The sequence below is a fragment of the Pelobates fuscus genome, chromosome 5 (assembly GCF_036172605.1).
Source record: "Pelobates fuscus isolate aPelFus1 chromosome 5, aPelFus1.pri, whole genome shotgun sequence".
In the NCBI taxonomy this organism is placed as follows: domain Eukaryota; kingdom Metazoa; phylum Chordata; class Amphibia; order Anura; family Pelobatidae; genus Pelobates; species Pelobates fuscus.
In genome coordinates, this window is record NC_086321.1 from 120,858,602 (window position 1) to 120,875,441 (window position 16,840).

The 16,840-nt window shown below is 37.8% G+C and overlaps 1 protein-coding gene across 2 annotated transcripts in view; it reads right to left on the reverse strand.

Annotated features, from left to right (window-relative positions):
* The window catches only part of FBXW8 (F-box and WD repeat domain containing 8), a 169,566-nt gene that overhangs the window by 42,582 nt on the left and 110,144 nt on the right, over positions 1 to 16,840 (reverse strand). For both annotated transcript variants that reach the window (XM_063454201.1, XM_063454200.1), the window contains exons 7-8: positions 13,945 to 14,154; positions 4,708 to 4,835 (exon numbers count right to left, since the gene is read on the reverse strand). In XM_063454201.1, the coding sequence (XP_063310271.1) occupies positions 4,708 to 4,835; positions 13,945 to 14,154 (338 nt within the window). The remainder of the gene's footprint in view (positions 1 to 4,707; positions 4,836 to 13,944; positions 14,155 to 16,840) is intronic.

Consider the following 16,840-nt stretch of genomic DNA (forward strand, 5'->3'; position numbering starts at 1 on the left):
GGGGCTTTACGGAGAGGGAAAGGGAATCCCTGGCAGCGATACTCCTGCCAACTAGGAGTGGTCCGCCACACCCAAAAATGTAAAATACAATTTTTTTTATTTGAAAGAAATAAAAGATATAATGCACATACACATTCATTCAGATTTTGCTTTAAATGGAACAGTTATTTTAGTAGCAATACATTTACAATATTAAAAGCATTTGCGTTCAGGGCTCCTAGAAGAAATAACTAGTTGTTCATAAAATCAATACACCCTGTAGGTATAGTTTCTAAGTATAAACACTTTGCAATAGCTATCTTAAGCCCGATTTAGAATGGTAACACTGCAAAATTGTTCATGGGGAGCTTCAAAGTGCTCCAACACCTCATATATGGCAGGAGATAAAAGGCATGGTCTGGAAATTACACATTTATTATTCATTGTTTGGTTTCCCAAGCCAGTTGTTCACTTCCAACTGCCTAATGCATTATGGGAAGCTTAACCAAAAGTGTTGCCAGGAACTAAAATATAAAAGCTAAAAGTTGCCAGGGTTGACCAGGGGCCAGTAAAGCAATATACAAATTAACACTCTGGTAGCACTAGGTATCACCATGTGTGGATACAGGCACTTCATAGTAATGAGTATTACAATCAGGAGGCTTGTGTATATAACCATGATTTGTGCGTATTCTCTGCTGAGTAAGTTTAGGTCCGTGTCTTATGTATGCAAACACATATGTGTAAGAGCAACTGCATTTTCTAAATTAAATAAAAGCAAGGTATATAAATAAAAGAGAATACAGTGGATAATGTATTTGGTGAACATAAAGTAATCATAAGGTTCTGTAGACAGCCAAAAACCACTCAACCTTTGGTCTTCCATTGTATGTCTCCAGGATCCCTGAAAAGGCATATATGGTCCTGAATTTCACATGGTAACTGGTATAACCCGTTGCGGTCATTTTAATTTATCTCTCTACAGAGGTTCTGCATACGAATTACAGGCTTACTGTGGTATATCCCAGTGTTACACGAAGGTTAAAGAAACCCTAACCCACAAACACTAACCCTAACTAAAAAAAGTTATATATATATATATATATATAAAATATACATTAAAGGGTTACTATAGGCACCATAAGTATCTTACTGAAGTGGTCATAGTGGAAATAAGTCTTCTCTGCCGCCGCTTCTGTGTGTAGGAGAGCCTCCCCTTTTGAGTAACTTTTGAATCTTGTTTCAGAACATAATGCATGCTAACACCAGGACAGGCTGCTCATGTGGCTGGGTGAGTTACATACACAGTGCCTAGCTCCTGCTGCCTGGCTTTTAGGCAATTTAACTCTAACTACCGGATACAGAAAAACAAATTGGTTCTGGTTTCACACATCTGCACTCTGCAGAAGTCAGAGGGGAAAAAAACAAGCAAACAAAAAAGAAAAACCAACACTTTGTATTCCACCAAACAGACCAACTAAAACTAATCATGCATAATGAGATTCTGTCTGAGGCTTCTGGAAGTTAAAACATACCGTATATACTCGAGTATAAGCCGACCCGAATATAAGCCAAGGCCCCTAATTTTACCCAAAAAAACTGGGAAAACTTATTGACTTGAGTATAAGACTAGGGTGGGAAATGCAGCAGCTACTGGTAAATTTCTAAATAAAATTAGATCTTAAAAAAAATATATTAATTGAATATTTATTTACAGTGTGTGTATAATGAATGCAGCGTGTGTGTATGAGTGCAGTGTGTGTGTATGAATGCAGTGTGTGTGTATGAATGCAGTGTGTGTGTGTATGAGTGCAGTGTGTGTGTATGAATGCAGTGTGTGTGTGTACGAGTGCAGTGTGTGTGTACGAGTGCAGTGTGTGTACAAATGCAGTGTGTGTATGAGTACAGTGTGTGTGTATGAGTGCAGTGTGTGTGTATGAATGCAGTGTGTGTGTATGAATGCAGTGTGTGTATGAATGCAGTGTGTGTATGAATGCAGTGTGTGTATGAGTGATATGTGTGTATGAGTGCAGTGTGTGTGTGTATGAGTGCAGTGTGTGTATGAATGCAGTGTGTGTATGAGTGCAGTGTGTGTATGAGTGCAGTGTGTGTATGAGTGCAGTGTGTGTGTATGAGTGCAGTGTGTGTGTATGAGTGCAGTGTGTGTGTATGAGTGCAGTGTGTGTGTATGAGTGCAGTGTGTGTGTATGAGTGCAGTGTGTGTGTATGAGTGCAGTGTGTGTGTATGAGTGCAGTGTGTGTGTATGAGTGCAGTGTGTGTATGAATGCAGTGTGTGTATGAGTGCAGTGTGTGTATGAGTGCAGTGTGTGTATGAGTGCAGTGTGTGTGTATGAGTGCAGTGTGTGTGTATGAGTGCAGTGTGTGTGTATGAGTGCAGTGTGTGTGTATGAGTGCAGTGTGTGTGTATGAGTGCAGTGTGTGTGTATGAGTGCAGTGTGTGTGTATGAGTGCAGTGTGTGTGTATGAGTGCAGTGTGTGTGTATGAGTGCAGTGTGTGTGTATGAGTGCAGTGTGTGTATGAATGCAGTGTGTGTATGAGTGCAGTGTGTATGAGTGCAGTGTGTGTGTATGAGTGCAGTGTGTGTATGAGTGCAGTGTGTGTGTATGAGTGCAGTGTGTGTGTATGAGTGCAGTGTGTGTGTATGAGTGCAGTGTGTGTGTATGAGTGCAGAGTGTGTGTATGAGTGCAGTGTGTGTGTATATGTGCAGTGTGTGTGTATATGTGCAGTGTGTGTGTATATGTGCAGTGTGTGTGTATATGTGCAGTGTGTGTGTGTGTGTGTGTGTTGCAGAGCCTTGGTGGGGGTGGGCAATTTTTGTAAAAAAAAAATTATTATTTTAATTTTTTTTTATTATTATTTATTATTATTTTTTATTTAATTTCATTATTATTATTTTTTTTATTATTATTTAATTGAATTATTATTATTAATATATATTTTTTTCGTCCCCCCTCCCTGCTTGATATATGGCAGGGAGGGGGGCTCTCCTTCCCTGGTGTTCCAGCATTGGCAGTTCAGTGGGGGGAAAGGGGGGCTGTCAGAGCTGTAACTTACCTTTCCTGCAGCTCCTGTCAGCTCCCTCCTCCTCCGCGCCGTCAGTTCAGCTCTTCTGTCAGCTCACACTCTAAGACTTACACTGGGAGCTGACCGAGGTGCTGAACTGACGGCGCGGAGGAGGAGGGAGCTGAAAGGAGCTGCAGGAAAGGTAAGTTACAGCTCTGACAGCCCCCACAGCCCCCAGTCTGTATTATGGCAATGCAAATTGCCATAATACAGACTATTGACTCGAGTATAAGCCGAGTTGGGGTTTTTCAGCACAAAAAATGTGCTGAAAAACTCGGCTTATACTCGAGTATATACGGTACATCTGATGTAATGTGATAGAGAATCAACCTTATGTGGAATTTAGCCCCAATAAACCTCACTGAGTGGTTGACTGAGCCTGATAAGAATTTTAGTCTACAACAGCTTTATATAGCAAATCATCATTTTAATGGACACAAATAAATTAATGCTTAACAAGGGCACTTGAATGGACACAGCTCTATTTTTTTCTATATGTTAAACAAAGATCTGCACACCGGTCAAGCCATAAGACTTGCTTTTCCCACAGAAATAACAAATTTACAGTGATGTTACTACCGCAAAGGATTCGGGGTGGGCATATTCAAATTAGTTCAACAAGGAATCACATCTTTGCCAAATTCCATTTTAAACATGGATTCCTTAGAGTCTGTGTTTGCTGTATACAACAGCTGTGAAACACAACTTATGCAAATATGCAATCATTGTAAGTCTTCAGGTGGAAGGGGTTTTCAATCACATTTTTTTCCCACCATAACTTTCTTGGTTTTCGAGATAGAAAGATTATATATTATATTATATTATATATCAATATTTTACACAAACAAACCAATTTCAATAAAACTACCCATTCCTATGAGAAGCTTTTATTTGTTCTAAATACTTCTATGATAAGTATTTTATTGGACAATGCCAAGCACTTACAAGGAAGTAAGTGTTGGGCACATCTGTTCTGCTGCTGAGTTACATTTTTAGGGCTTAGACATATTTATGTACATTTTATATTTATTTTATTCATTTTTTAGACTAATTAGATGCAAAAAAAATATGGCTTTTTGGAAAAAAAGTTTTACTTTAAGATGACGTGTGTATTGGGGAAAAATAATGCAATCAGAGGGTTTTCGGAAATATTCATAAGCCCCTCGACATCCGCACTGTGGTGGGTGATGCCATTCTTGCATTATACCCTGTAATGCACAGTTTGACTGCTAATCTACATGTGCACCAGCACTGGGACACACATGAGCCACATAATAATTGTAGGAGTTAGATATTAAACAATACTACTCCAAAGGATTTGGCACGCACTATCTTAATTCTTCTATACAGTCTCTTCCATTATGCTGTCCTCATATTTACAAACAAGTGGTTGTTTAACCCCTTAAGGACCAAACTTCTGGAATAAAAGGCAATCATGACATGTCACACATGTCATGTGTCCTTAAGGGGTTAATTAGAGCAACACTAATTATTTCATCCAACCTTGATATTTAAAGCAGAAGTCTCCAATTACTGCACTATTTATACAAATGCCTTTCTCAAATTATGAGTATATTGGGTTAACGATAGTTTTATACATTAAATACCTTATCCAGATAGAACTCATATTAGAACTCATACCTCCTATCCCGGTTTCCTGTAACCAAAAGATGAGGTGGACTGTCTTTCAGACCAATGCATGTAAAGTCCCCAGTTGAGTTTCCCAGTGTTGTGATGCTCTGAGCTGTCTGCAGGTTATATACATGAATCTGCCACAAGGAAACAAAGTGAGTTAGTTTGTTTTGCAAAAAAGGTGAGATTACAAAAGAATATGGGCTTGCATTGGGTAAAACATACATATTTTAAAACAGTAAGGCTGTGGCATAATAAAGCTCTTGACCAGATTACACTAGTGTCTGACAATGCCAATTGTCTATGCCACATCCTAGTGGGGCAATTTAGTATACATACACATGTAACAAAAAGAAGTTTATGGTCAATGAATAATAGATGTTTCATTAAAAAAGCAGCTTGCTATAATCTGATGTCATTTTTGACAATGAGCCAGAGAGGCTATGTGGCTAGCTTGAGCCAGATATAACTTATCGGGTCTGCTTGCAATCAGAAAATTGACTTCTCGTGTCATCCCAAAGGTGACTGTAGGCTGGCAACAGTAAACCTTTTCATGAAAGGCACTTAGAGGGTTTCAATGCATAGTACAGTATTCTCCACAAGGGAGATTACATGGGCACTTATTGAACAGAGACAAGGTTATTATACCTAATTAACCCATTTATCTTAAACCATAAAAAATAAATATCAAACGAGGCAAAGTTCTATCTACTACTTATAATAAAAGTGCTTGGGTGAAATGCGTGAGACTTTTAGGATGTACTTCTCTACTTTCCTCACAGTCATTTTTAGCTTTGTACATTATATTGCATTTAATACGCCAGCTCTTACAATCCCTTTCGAAAAACCCTGTTGAAGGTGCCTGTGCAATCATTTCTGTATGTTTTTTTTTTTTTTTTTAATATCTACATAAAGTGACAAGAATCAGCTGCTAAACCAACCAACTGAACGTACGAATAGCATAGAAACCTTTGTAGAAGATTCTCAAAGAGCATGTATTCAGAAATTACAAAAATGAATATATATATCACAAATAATAAAATCCCAGTAAAAACTAGTTAACAGTAGACTTATTTACAGTGGGCCGATATTAACTCTAAATGTACTCCCCAAATTGACAAAAAAAAAAAACTTTCATTTAAGGAGATTTCGGTGAATGTATTGTGAAGAATTCAACCTATTCCAGGAAGTTTTAGGAAACTTTATGATTATTGATAAGCAACTTGCTCAATATAAATAATTAAAAAGCGTGCTATAGAGAACTCTGGTGGGTGTAACCCACAGGAACTGCAAACATGAACACAGAACTAGTCCAAAAAGCCAATAAGGGGGACAATAGAGGACAAAATGGCTTATTGGACTAGTTCTGTATTTAACTCGCTCAATATATCATAACAACACAAAATTCTAAATATATACATATTATTGTTTAAACACATATGACCAGGAACAGTACTGTGCTCGTCCCAGACTCTGTGCAGAATGAGATTGCCTAGCGTGGGAGCCGTTATATGCGAGGCACAAGCAATCAGAGTGCTCAGACTGAAATTCCATAGCATTCTACCCTAAGTTCATTCTGTGCAGAGCCCTCACATGACAAAGATGGATTATTTATTGTGTCACATATTTTCATGGCATTTATTTTTTGCAAACCAGTCCTGTTTAAAAAAAAAAAAATGTAAAAAAATTATTATTTTAACCCCTTAAGGTCCGGCCTGTTTTTGCGATGTTTGTACGTTAAGGGCCAGAGCAGTTTTAACACTTTTGTGGTGTTTGTGTTTAGCTGTAATTTTCCGCTCTCTCATTTACGGTTCCCATACAAGTTATATATTGTTTTTTTCACGACGAGAAGGGCTTTCTTTACATACCATTATTTGTATTATGTCATATATTATATTTAAAAAAACATAAAAAAACATGGTGAAAAATTTAAAAAAAAACATGTTTTTGGACTTTTACTTGAAAAATCTTTTACTTATCTACAAAAGCTAATGAAAAAAACTGCTAAATAGATTCAAAATTTTGTCCCGAGTTTAAAAACACCCAGTGTTTACATGCTTTATTGCTTTTTTTTGCAAGTTATAGGCCTATAAATACAAGCAGGAAATTGCTGTTTCAATATATATATATATTTTAAATGTATCAATAGTGACATTGTAACACCGTTATCTGTCATAAATCCCCGAAACACACCTAACATGTACATATTTTTTTAAAGTAGACAACCCAGAGTATTCAAAATGGGGTATGTCCAGTCTTTTTTAGTAGCCACCTAGTCACAAAGACTGGCCAAAGTTAGCATTTATATTTGTTTGTGTGTTAAAAATGCAAAAACCGCTAACTTTGGCCAGTGTTTGTGACTAGGTGGCTACTAAAAAAGGCTGAACATACCCCATTTGCAATACCTTGGGTTTTCTTCTTTTGCAAATGGTATGCCATCATGGGGCTAATTCTCATTCCTTGGCTACCATACGCTCTCAAAGGCAACCTAACCAATCTGACAAATTTCAATAAAAAAAAAACAAGTAAAATCAAGCCTTATATTTGACCCTGTAACTTTCACAAACACTATAAAACCTCTACATGTGGGGTACGGTTATACTCAGGAGACTTCGCTGAACACAAATATTAGTGTATCAGAACAGTAAAAGATATCACAGCAATAATATCCTCAGTGAAAGAGCTGTTTGTGTGTGAAAAATGCAAAAAACTTCACTTTCACTGACAATATCATCGCTGTGATATGTTTTACTGTTTTGAAACACTAATATTTGTGTTCAGCGAAGTCTCCCGAGTAAAACAGTACCCCCATGTACAGGATTTAGGGTGTCATAGAAAGTTACAGGGTTAAACACAGTGCTAGCAAATTAAATTATCTGGACTTTCGGCCTGGGTTTTAATATATATACATATTTATATATTTGACGTCTACGTGTATATTTATGAAATTATTTATGTAATTATGTATGTGGACATATGTAGATTTCGTATTATTTTTATTTATTTATACATAGATATATTTATCATTACATTCTAAGTGTATTTTGATATAAATATATATATATCAACATCAAAATACTGTTAGAATAAAATTGCATATATATAATTTTGTTTTAATTATTACATTTTTTTATTTTTTGTTATTTATTTTTATTAACATATTATTTGTATTTTATAATAATATATACCATATATATATAGTTATTATATATATTGTATATATTCGTGTGTAATTTAAATATAAGTGTATTTTTATATTAATATACGTATATCTAAATATAAAAATACACTTAGTATGACATTATATATATACATATATTATATATAGGTATATATAGATATAATACATGTATATATATATATATATATATATATATATATATATATATATATATATATATATACACATATATATACACATATTATATTTTTTTTTACACAGATTGTTTTTTTTTGTAACTTTATTTTTTTTTTGTAACTTTATTTTTGATTTTTCACTTGCAGGGAGACTGCCTGTCAGCACAGACAGTCCCCCTGCAGGCAGACACATGGACACCTATTGCGGTCATGTGATCACATGGCCGTGGGGTCCTGATCTGGCAGCCCCCCTGGGCCGGGAGGAGTGCTGATTGCCGCCGTGGGACCGACGGCGATCAGGTAAGTTGCCCCAGACCGTTATGACGGTTCAGGACCGTCAGCGATCCAAACGCACGTTTTACCGCTGACGGTCCTGAAGGGGTTAATAGTTGCAGGTGGACTTCAATGTTTATTTGACCCTTTTTGGGGGCTGAAAATGTGAAGAAGTTTCAAGACAGAAGACATCTGATGGTTAGTATGATTATTATTTTTTTATTTTTTTTTGTTAACAGGGATTGTATTATTTTAGCACAGTATCCATTTATTGGACCTCCCTCGCTATTATTAGGTTGAGGGAGGTCCGTTTGTGGGAGGTTCCCCCATAATCATTATTAGAGACCCCACGTGGTTGTGTGCTAGAGGTATATTAGATGCCACCATTTAGAATTATTAAAGCCCCCACCTGCCGCTCATGGGTGGGGTCTGAGTGGGTGTTGGGTCTCTCATTTATTAGAGCACACCAAGTCCTCCCCTGTTCATTTTAAATATAGTCCTACCGGCTGGTTAAATATAGCCCTACCTGCTCGCAGTTTATCAGACATGCTCCCACTCATAGCATGGCGAGTGGGGTTATGGCGTAATTCTAAAAACTACTGTGCACTAATGTGGGGTCATTGTAACCCCCACAGACAGATTTAGGTGCTAGTGCCGACAGCGGACATAAAGTTAACCCCTAATCCCATTGGGCGTTTCGGATGTGCCGAGATTAGTTTGCAGTTCTGCTCAGAGTGTAATTTTGTATAAGAATCTCTGATTTGACCAAGTTTGGGCAAATCATGATTCTTCGTGTACCGATTCCCCAAGTCCAAAATTCACTTTGAATTCCAGCCAGTTCTTATTTTGCCGAATAACCCTGTAATACTCAGGTTCAAAACAGAGACCGTTAAACTGTAGGGGGATAAAGGTAAAAAGATGAAAACTTTCAGGCTTTCTAATGGATAGATGTTTGTTTGTTTGCAACGTCTATATAGCAGTCTTAATTTCAAATCCCCTGTGTCTGGAATATTTGCATCCTTAGAGGAAACAGTTTGAGAGATCTACTAATGTTGCAATAGAACAGGTTTGGGTAAATCCCTTACAGTTTTGACATGCCAGACGGGGTTACTTTTTCTTTTAGATGAATGGTATGTATAGGGTGAGCATCAATAGCCTTTTCATAATCAACCACATCACTATCTTTTATTATTTTAGTTCTTTGAACGGAAAGCATTCCTCAATTTAGAAAATTTGACTGTGTAAATTAGTGTTCCCAGTGCTACCACACTCACATTATCAAACACTGACCCAAATTAAAGCTAAATATGAACATGAATTGATAATCTAATAAACTGTGCTAGAATGTGAAATTCTTCATTAGATTTTTCAAACAGTTTTACTGAAGCACAAAAAGAAATGCGTGGCACGAAGAACCGTCCAATCACAAATGCCTTTGCCTCTTCAGGGTGCTTAGAGTAATTATACTAAGAGGCGCAGCCTGATTGATTTGCAGGGTGATGTCAGCAGGGAAAGTGATGCCAAGCACCAGTTCTCTGTACCTAGCACACTGCAACCATCTGGATTACTTCATTTCTGTGGCTATGATTCGTTTACACATTAATGATTATCTTAACCCATCCCGCATTAGTCATTCTGGCAAATATTCTACAACATTTATTTATATGTAAATGTTTTATGCCTTAACCCACTCCCTGCCAATCCTGTGTTTTCATGGTATTACTTTTATTCTGCAATACAAAATTAAAATCAATAATTCTTCACTATCCTTCACGAGGCAACCCCCAACAGAAGCCAGCCTTGATACAAAATGGTTCCTGTTTTTTGTCCTCTGCTTTCAATGGATGTTTACTTTGAAATATGGGACTTCTTTAATACATGGCTATGACTAGTTCCAAAACTTTAATAAACATAATCTTGTATCACTATGGTGCTTCATGTAAAAATTTCTAAGGTATTTACTGAACATATAAAGCCCATTTAGGGAAATATGCCTTACAATCTAAAGAAAATATGGGGTTGCAGTTGGACAACTCTCCATGTGAAGCGATTTCACACACAGAAATAAAATAATTTTAAATTAAATAAATCATATTTTAACTTTTTAACAATACAATAGCTGCCAAGAAACTTTTTTTTTTTTTTTTTTTAATAATGACATTCATTTCACCCAAGCCTTCATCTGCCAGCAATAATCAGTGCAGTAGCAGCTAACTGAAAAAATTATATAGTTTTGTTCAAAAATACGGTTAGAGTTACTATCTGCCTGCAGCCATCTCAGGTGGCTTAAAACTTCTCTGTTTTGACTGCCAACATTCTATGCACCATACGGCATACTGCTTAAGTCCCATGCTGTTACATCAGCCCACCCTTATTAATTGCGGGCAGCTGTTATTAACAAACTAACCAAAGAAATCTTAAGTACCTGTCACAGCGCACGTGTACAGTATCTCACAAAAGTGAGTACAGCCCTCACATTTTGTAAATATTTTGTTATATCTTTTTATGTGACAACACTGAAGAAATGACACTCTGCTACAATGTAAAATAGTAAGTGTATAGCCTGTATAACAGTGTAAATTTGCTGTCCCCTCAAAATAACTCAACACACAGCCATTAATGTATAAACCTTTGGCAACAAAAGTGAATACACCACTAAGTGGAAATGTCCAAATTGGGCTCAATTAGCCATTTTCCCTCCCTGGTGTCATGTGTGTGAATGGGGAGCAGGTGTGTTAAATTTGGTGTTATCACTCTCACACTGGTCACTGGAAGTTCAACATGGCACCTCATGGCAAAGAACTCTGAGGATCTGAAAAACACAATTGTTGCTCTACATAAAGATGACCTAGGCGGGGGGTGTCCTAACTTTTTTCAAAGAGGGACAGATTTGATGAAGTGAACATGCGTGGGGACCAACCATTTTGCCTGACATTCTTTGAACCATTAAAATGTAATGCAAATTAACTATTTTATGCACAGTTTAATGCAAACTGCATACTTTTCATTTCATCTCTTTATTCTGTCTGAGATCTCTTTATTCTGTCTCTTTATTCAGTCTCTTCTCTCTTTCTGTCTCAGATCTCTTTATTCCGTCTCTTCTCTCTTTACTCTGGCCCTTCTCTCTTTCTGTCTCAGATCTCTTTATTCTGTCCCTTCTCTCTTTATTCTGTCCCTTCTCTCTTTATATTGACCCTTCTCTCTTTATATTGACCCTTCTCTCTTTATACTGTCCCTTTGTATTCTGTACCTTTGTATTCTGTCCATTCTCTGTTTTTCTGTCCCAGCAGGGAGAAGGAACCAAATCCCGCGAATCCCATGACATCCATGAGATCGCAAGAACGCAGACTGAGGTCACTGCATGTCCATCTGCGTTCTCGTGATCTCTTGACCCCCAGTGAATCCCTGAGGGCCGCTCAGGACTGAAAAAAATCCAAAATATCGAAAATCCAGATATCCCAGGGGTCCTGAGTGGCGCTCAGGGATTCACTGGGGGCCACAACAGATAGATTAGCCAAACTACCTGTGGGGCTGTATTAAACCAGAATGTGGGCCGCAATTTGACCGTGGGCCGGCCTCTGGACATGACTGACCTAGGCTATAAGAAGATTGCAAAGACCCTGTAACAGAGCTGCAGCATGGTGGGCAAGACCATAACGCAGTTTCACAGGACAGGTGCCACTCAGAACAGGCCTAGCCATGGTCGACCAAAGAAGTTGAGTGCACGACGTATGAGTGCTGCTAGCATTGCTGCAGAAGTTGAAGGGGTGGGGGGTAAGCCTGTCAGTGCTCAGACAATACATTGCACACTGCAGCAAATTGGTCTGCATGGCTGTCGTCCCAGAAGGAAGCCTCTTCTAAAGATGATGCACAAGAAAGCCTGCAAACAGCTTGCTGAAGACAAGCAGACAAAGGACATGGATTACTGGAACCATGTCCTGTGGTCTGATGAGACCAAGATAAACTTATTTGGTTCAGATGGTGTCAAGCGTGTGACGGCAACCAGGTGAGGAGTACAAAGACAAGTGTGTCTTGCCTACAGTCAAGCATGGTGGTGGGAGTGTCATGGTCTGGGCCTGCATGAGTCATGCCAGCACTTGGAAGCTACAGTTCATTTAGGGAACCATGAATGCAAACATGTACTGTGACATACTGAAGCAGAACATGATGTCCTCCCTTCGAAGACTGGGCCGCAGGGCAGTATTCCAACATGATAACGACCCTAAACACACCTCCAAGACGACCACTGCCTTGCTAAAGAAGCTGAAGGTAAAGGTGATGGACTGGCCAAGCATGTCTCCAGACCTAAACCCTATTGAGCATCTGTCGGACATCCTCAAATGGAAGGTGGGGGAGCGCAAGGTCTCTAACATTCACCAGCTCCGATGTCGACATGGAGGAGTGGAAGAGGACTCCAGTGGCAACCTTTTAAGCTCTGGTGAACTCCATGCCGATGAGGCTTAAGGCAGTGCTGGAAAATAATGGTGGACACACAAAATATTGACACTTTGGGCCCAATTTGAACATTTTCACTTGGGGGTGTACTTACTTTTGTTGCCAACAGTTTAGACATTAATGGCTGTGTGTTGTTATTTTGAGGGGAAAGTAAATTTACACTGTTATACAGGCTGTACACTTATTACTTTACATTGTAGCAGAGTGTAATTTCTTCAGTGTAACATGAAAAGATATAATAAAATATTTACAAAAATGTGACGGGTGTGAGATACTGTATATGTTAGATTAGAAAGGTTAACATTTATTCTATAGCTTGTGCTAGCAAAATATATAGATTTGCCAATGAATCAATTTGAAACACAACCTTCTATGATGCGTCCATCAAGTTCAGCCTTTCTAACATCTGTTTTTTGAAGTTGATCCAAAAGAAGGCAAAAAAAAACCCAGTGTGAAGCGCTTCCCATTGACCAACAAACTAGGAAAAAATCCTTCTTGACCCCAGAATGGCAGTCAGATATCTTCTTGGCTCAAGAAGCCACTCATTAAAAATGATATTCCTGTTTATTATGTTTTTGCAAGTATTTATTTGATGTATGTGAAACTGAGTGACCGAGGAAAGCAGGTGATCCCCTTTACTTATGGTTCTCCTGCTCGCCATCACAGCAACAACACATGCTCTGTAGTTGCTGGGTCTATATCTCCAGTAACCACATTTCACTCTTTTCTAGAGTAACAGCTGTAAAATACCAATCAGATACAGATCTTTGTGGCTTGTGCATTTACTTTTTGTTTTTTTAAATTGGTTCATGGCAAAATCATCAAGGCTCAGCCTGGCACACAATTTAAATAATTTCCCATGTAATGGCAATGGACAGGCACGTGAGTACAATGGAAGGAATGTCCAGTTAAAAAATGTACTAATAAGCATACATTATTTTCTTTTTTTTGTATCAAAAGCACTCTTCATGCTAGTAAATGCTTCAGCAGTGTTCACTGAGTGAGAGAAAAGATGACAGTTCCATTCTAAGTAAAAAGGTGTTTTGTTTTTCTTTGGTCATTACTTGTCAATCTAAGAATTTCAATTGCATGTACTGTAAACTCAAATTAAACTCAGGTATATGTGTGTAAAGCTATTTAAAATCCGGGCAGTCTATTTACCTTATTGCCATTATTTGCAAACCAGCCAAAGCTTTTTACACCGAATGCTGCTTGAGTAAGAGAGACATCCAAGCAGGTCACTGGCTGTCCGTAAGCAGAGTGCAGTATTTTTTCAGTCTCTTCTGCCTTTAACAGATAAACTATTTCCTCGGCAGCAGCTATGGCAACAGGGCAACCTCCAGTATCTTGTACCAAGTGAAGGAAATTTACCTGCAGCAAAAAAAAGCATCACAGTATTAGTTTATGTTCACCTCCCCTGTACCTCTGTTATCCTAAGAGTTAAATACCCACTAAACACCAGATGCCTAGGATTTAGATTTAGTAGTTTGACTTCCTATGGTCAGCTTTTAAATACAGTCTCTCGGGGAATGACTGACTTAAAGTACTAAACAATACATGTAACAAATCAAGGATTCCAAGAATTGTGAAGCTGAAGCATTCTTAAAAGGTAGATAATACAGAGGAGCCTATCCAGACCATGTAATTCAGAAAATCAGCCTATTCACCTGGACACAGACACTGGTACGAAAATAAAAACCTGAAGGTTCACAGTTATGCCAACAATGACATCAACACCAAGAACACAGGAACAAAAATTATCCAGTCTGCAAGGTTGTCCAAAGATACAGTTATTAACATCCGTTTCTTAGCAATGCATAGCATATACAATTCTGTCAAATGTTTTCAATTGAAAATTTTAACAATTTTTTAAAAATAACAAATAATAGAAAGAAAAGTAATAAAACAAACAAACAAAAAAGAAACATATAAAAATTAAAACAATCACCCAAAGATATATGCATATACGCTACTACAATTACAAAATAACATTTAAAACATAAGTTTTGAATAAAAAAAAAAATTTACATGTGTGCACAGTGTGTAACCAATAACAGTACTATAGATTATTTACGGTCACATGGAGGCTATATTTATAAATGATAGTCACTCTTGATTTTGTGTTCCCACATAGCCCGTTGATGCCGTCTCAATGCCAACTCACATCTTTCATTTTCAAATAACAAGTAAAAAACCTCTTTAATTGATGGTATTTCAAGGACTTTCCAGTAATACTGGAATACTAGAGGAAGCTGCTACTAGATGGCCTAGGATTATTTTGGTATGTTTATCTATGTTATTAGGGATTTTTTTAAATAGGCATAGTTCAGGTGACAATGTAATTAGAGACCCATCAATCATTTTAACTAAATTATGAATAGTATTCTAAAAATGTCTAATCTTTGGATATGACCAAACAAATATGGTACAGAGAACAAGATTGGCCACAACTTCATCTTAAATAATCGAGATGGAGTTAGATACCACCTATACAGAATTTTATAATGGTTTTCCAGGTGAGTGATGAGTTAAAGGACCACTCTAGTGCCAGGAAAACATACTCGTTTTCCTGGCACTAGAGTACCCTGAGGGTGCCCCCACCCTCAGGGACCCCCTCCCGCCGGGCTCTGGAGAGAGGAAGGGGTTAAACTTACCTCTTTTTCCAGCGCCGGGCGGGGAGCTTTCCTCCTCCTCTCCATCTTGATCGCGACGTCATCGGCTGAATGCGCATGCGCGGCAGGAGCCGCGCTCGCATTCAGCCGGTCGCATAGGAAAGCATTTACAATGCTTTCCTATGGACGCTTGCGTGCTCTCACTGTGATTTTCACAGTGAGAAGCACGCAAGCGCCTCTAGCGGCTGTCAATGAGACAGCCACTAGAGGATTTGGAGGCTGGATTAACCCTCATTATAAACATAGCAGTTTCTCTGAAACTGCTATGTTTATAAAAAAAAGGGTTAATCCTAGAGGTACCTGGCACCCAGACCACTTCATTAAGCTGAAGTCGTCTGGGTGCCTAGAGTGGTCCTTTAATAAAATGTCCTCTAAACATTACCAGAAAATGTGCATGTTTAATTTTACAATATTTTTCCCTGATCAGACCCTAGCTTCATGCAGCTGATATAAATTTAAAGGTTGCATACAGTTATATGACAATCACATGCACAGATTGAATGTAGGTCGAACTGAAGCGGACTCTCTTATCCACAGGTTTCATGGATTACAAGTACACTTTATAAAATAGCCAAAGTATAAAAATATAACACACATATCTCTAACAAATAAACCATGTGGTAAGCGCCATCATCATTTTAATTACAACTACTTTCCATCTTCCCATTGATTTTTTATTTATTCTTTTATTTTTTTTATACTCACTGACTTTTGAAATAATTTCAAAACTCTACTGGGAAGATTTACCAACATGTCATTGACACTTCTACATCTAATTTTTGGTGCAGTTTATTAAATCTGTCAGATTCTTTAACATGTTACTTCTTTCGTGTCCTAAATGTCATTCTTGAAAATTAGCCACTTTTTGGCAACATAACAGATTTTCGATCTTACTTCGCTTTTTTTCTGCCACAGAAATTTGACAGTCTTCTGAAATGGAAATTTCTGCAAAAACTGCTGAAATGTACTATGAAGAAAAAAATCACCTTTTAGAACTTTTTAATAAAAACAACCAAAACAATGATGGTATTGAACCATCAGTCAGGATTACCAAGTGATCCAGCACGCAGAATAATATCACACCTAGGACTAAGGATAACGTATAACTGGACTTCAGAATGGCCGAACTTAACGAATCCAAGGGTATTCAGAATACTTGCCGAGGTCAGGGAAACAGAATGTGACACAACCATGAGGGAAAGCCAAAAGTCAAGGATACCAGAAATCAGGGAAGTCAAACAAAGCCAAAGTCAAATACCAGAAATACAACGATCAGGAACACTCTCTTGGATAACCAGCTAAGGGAAACCATGACAGGGCACTGATCAAAAGGTAATATGGGTTTAAATAACCCTCCTAAAGCTGTAATTGGCTGTGTAAGACCT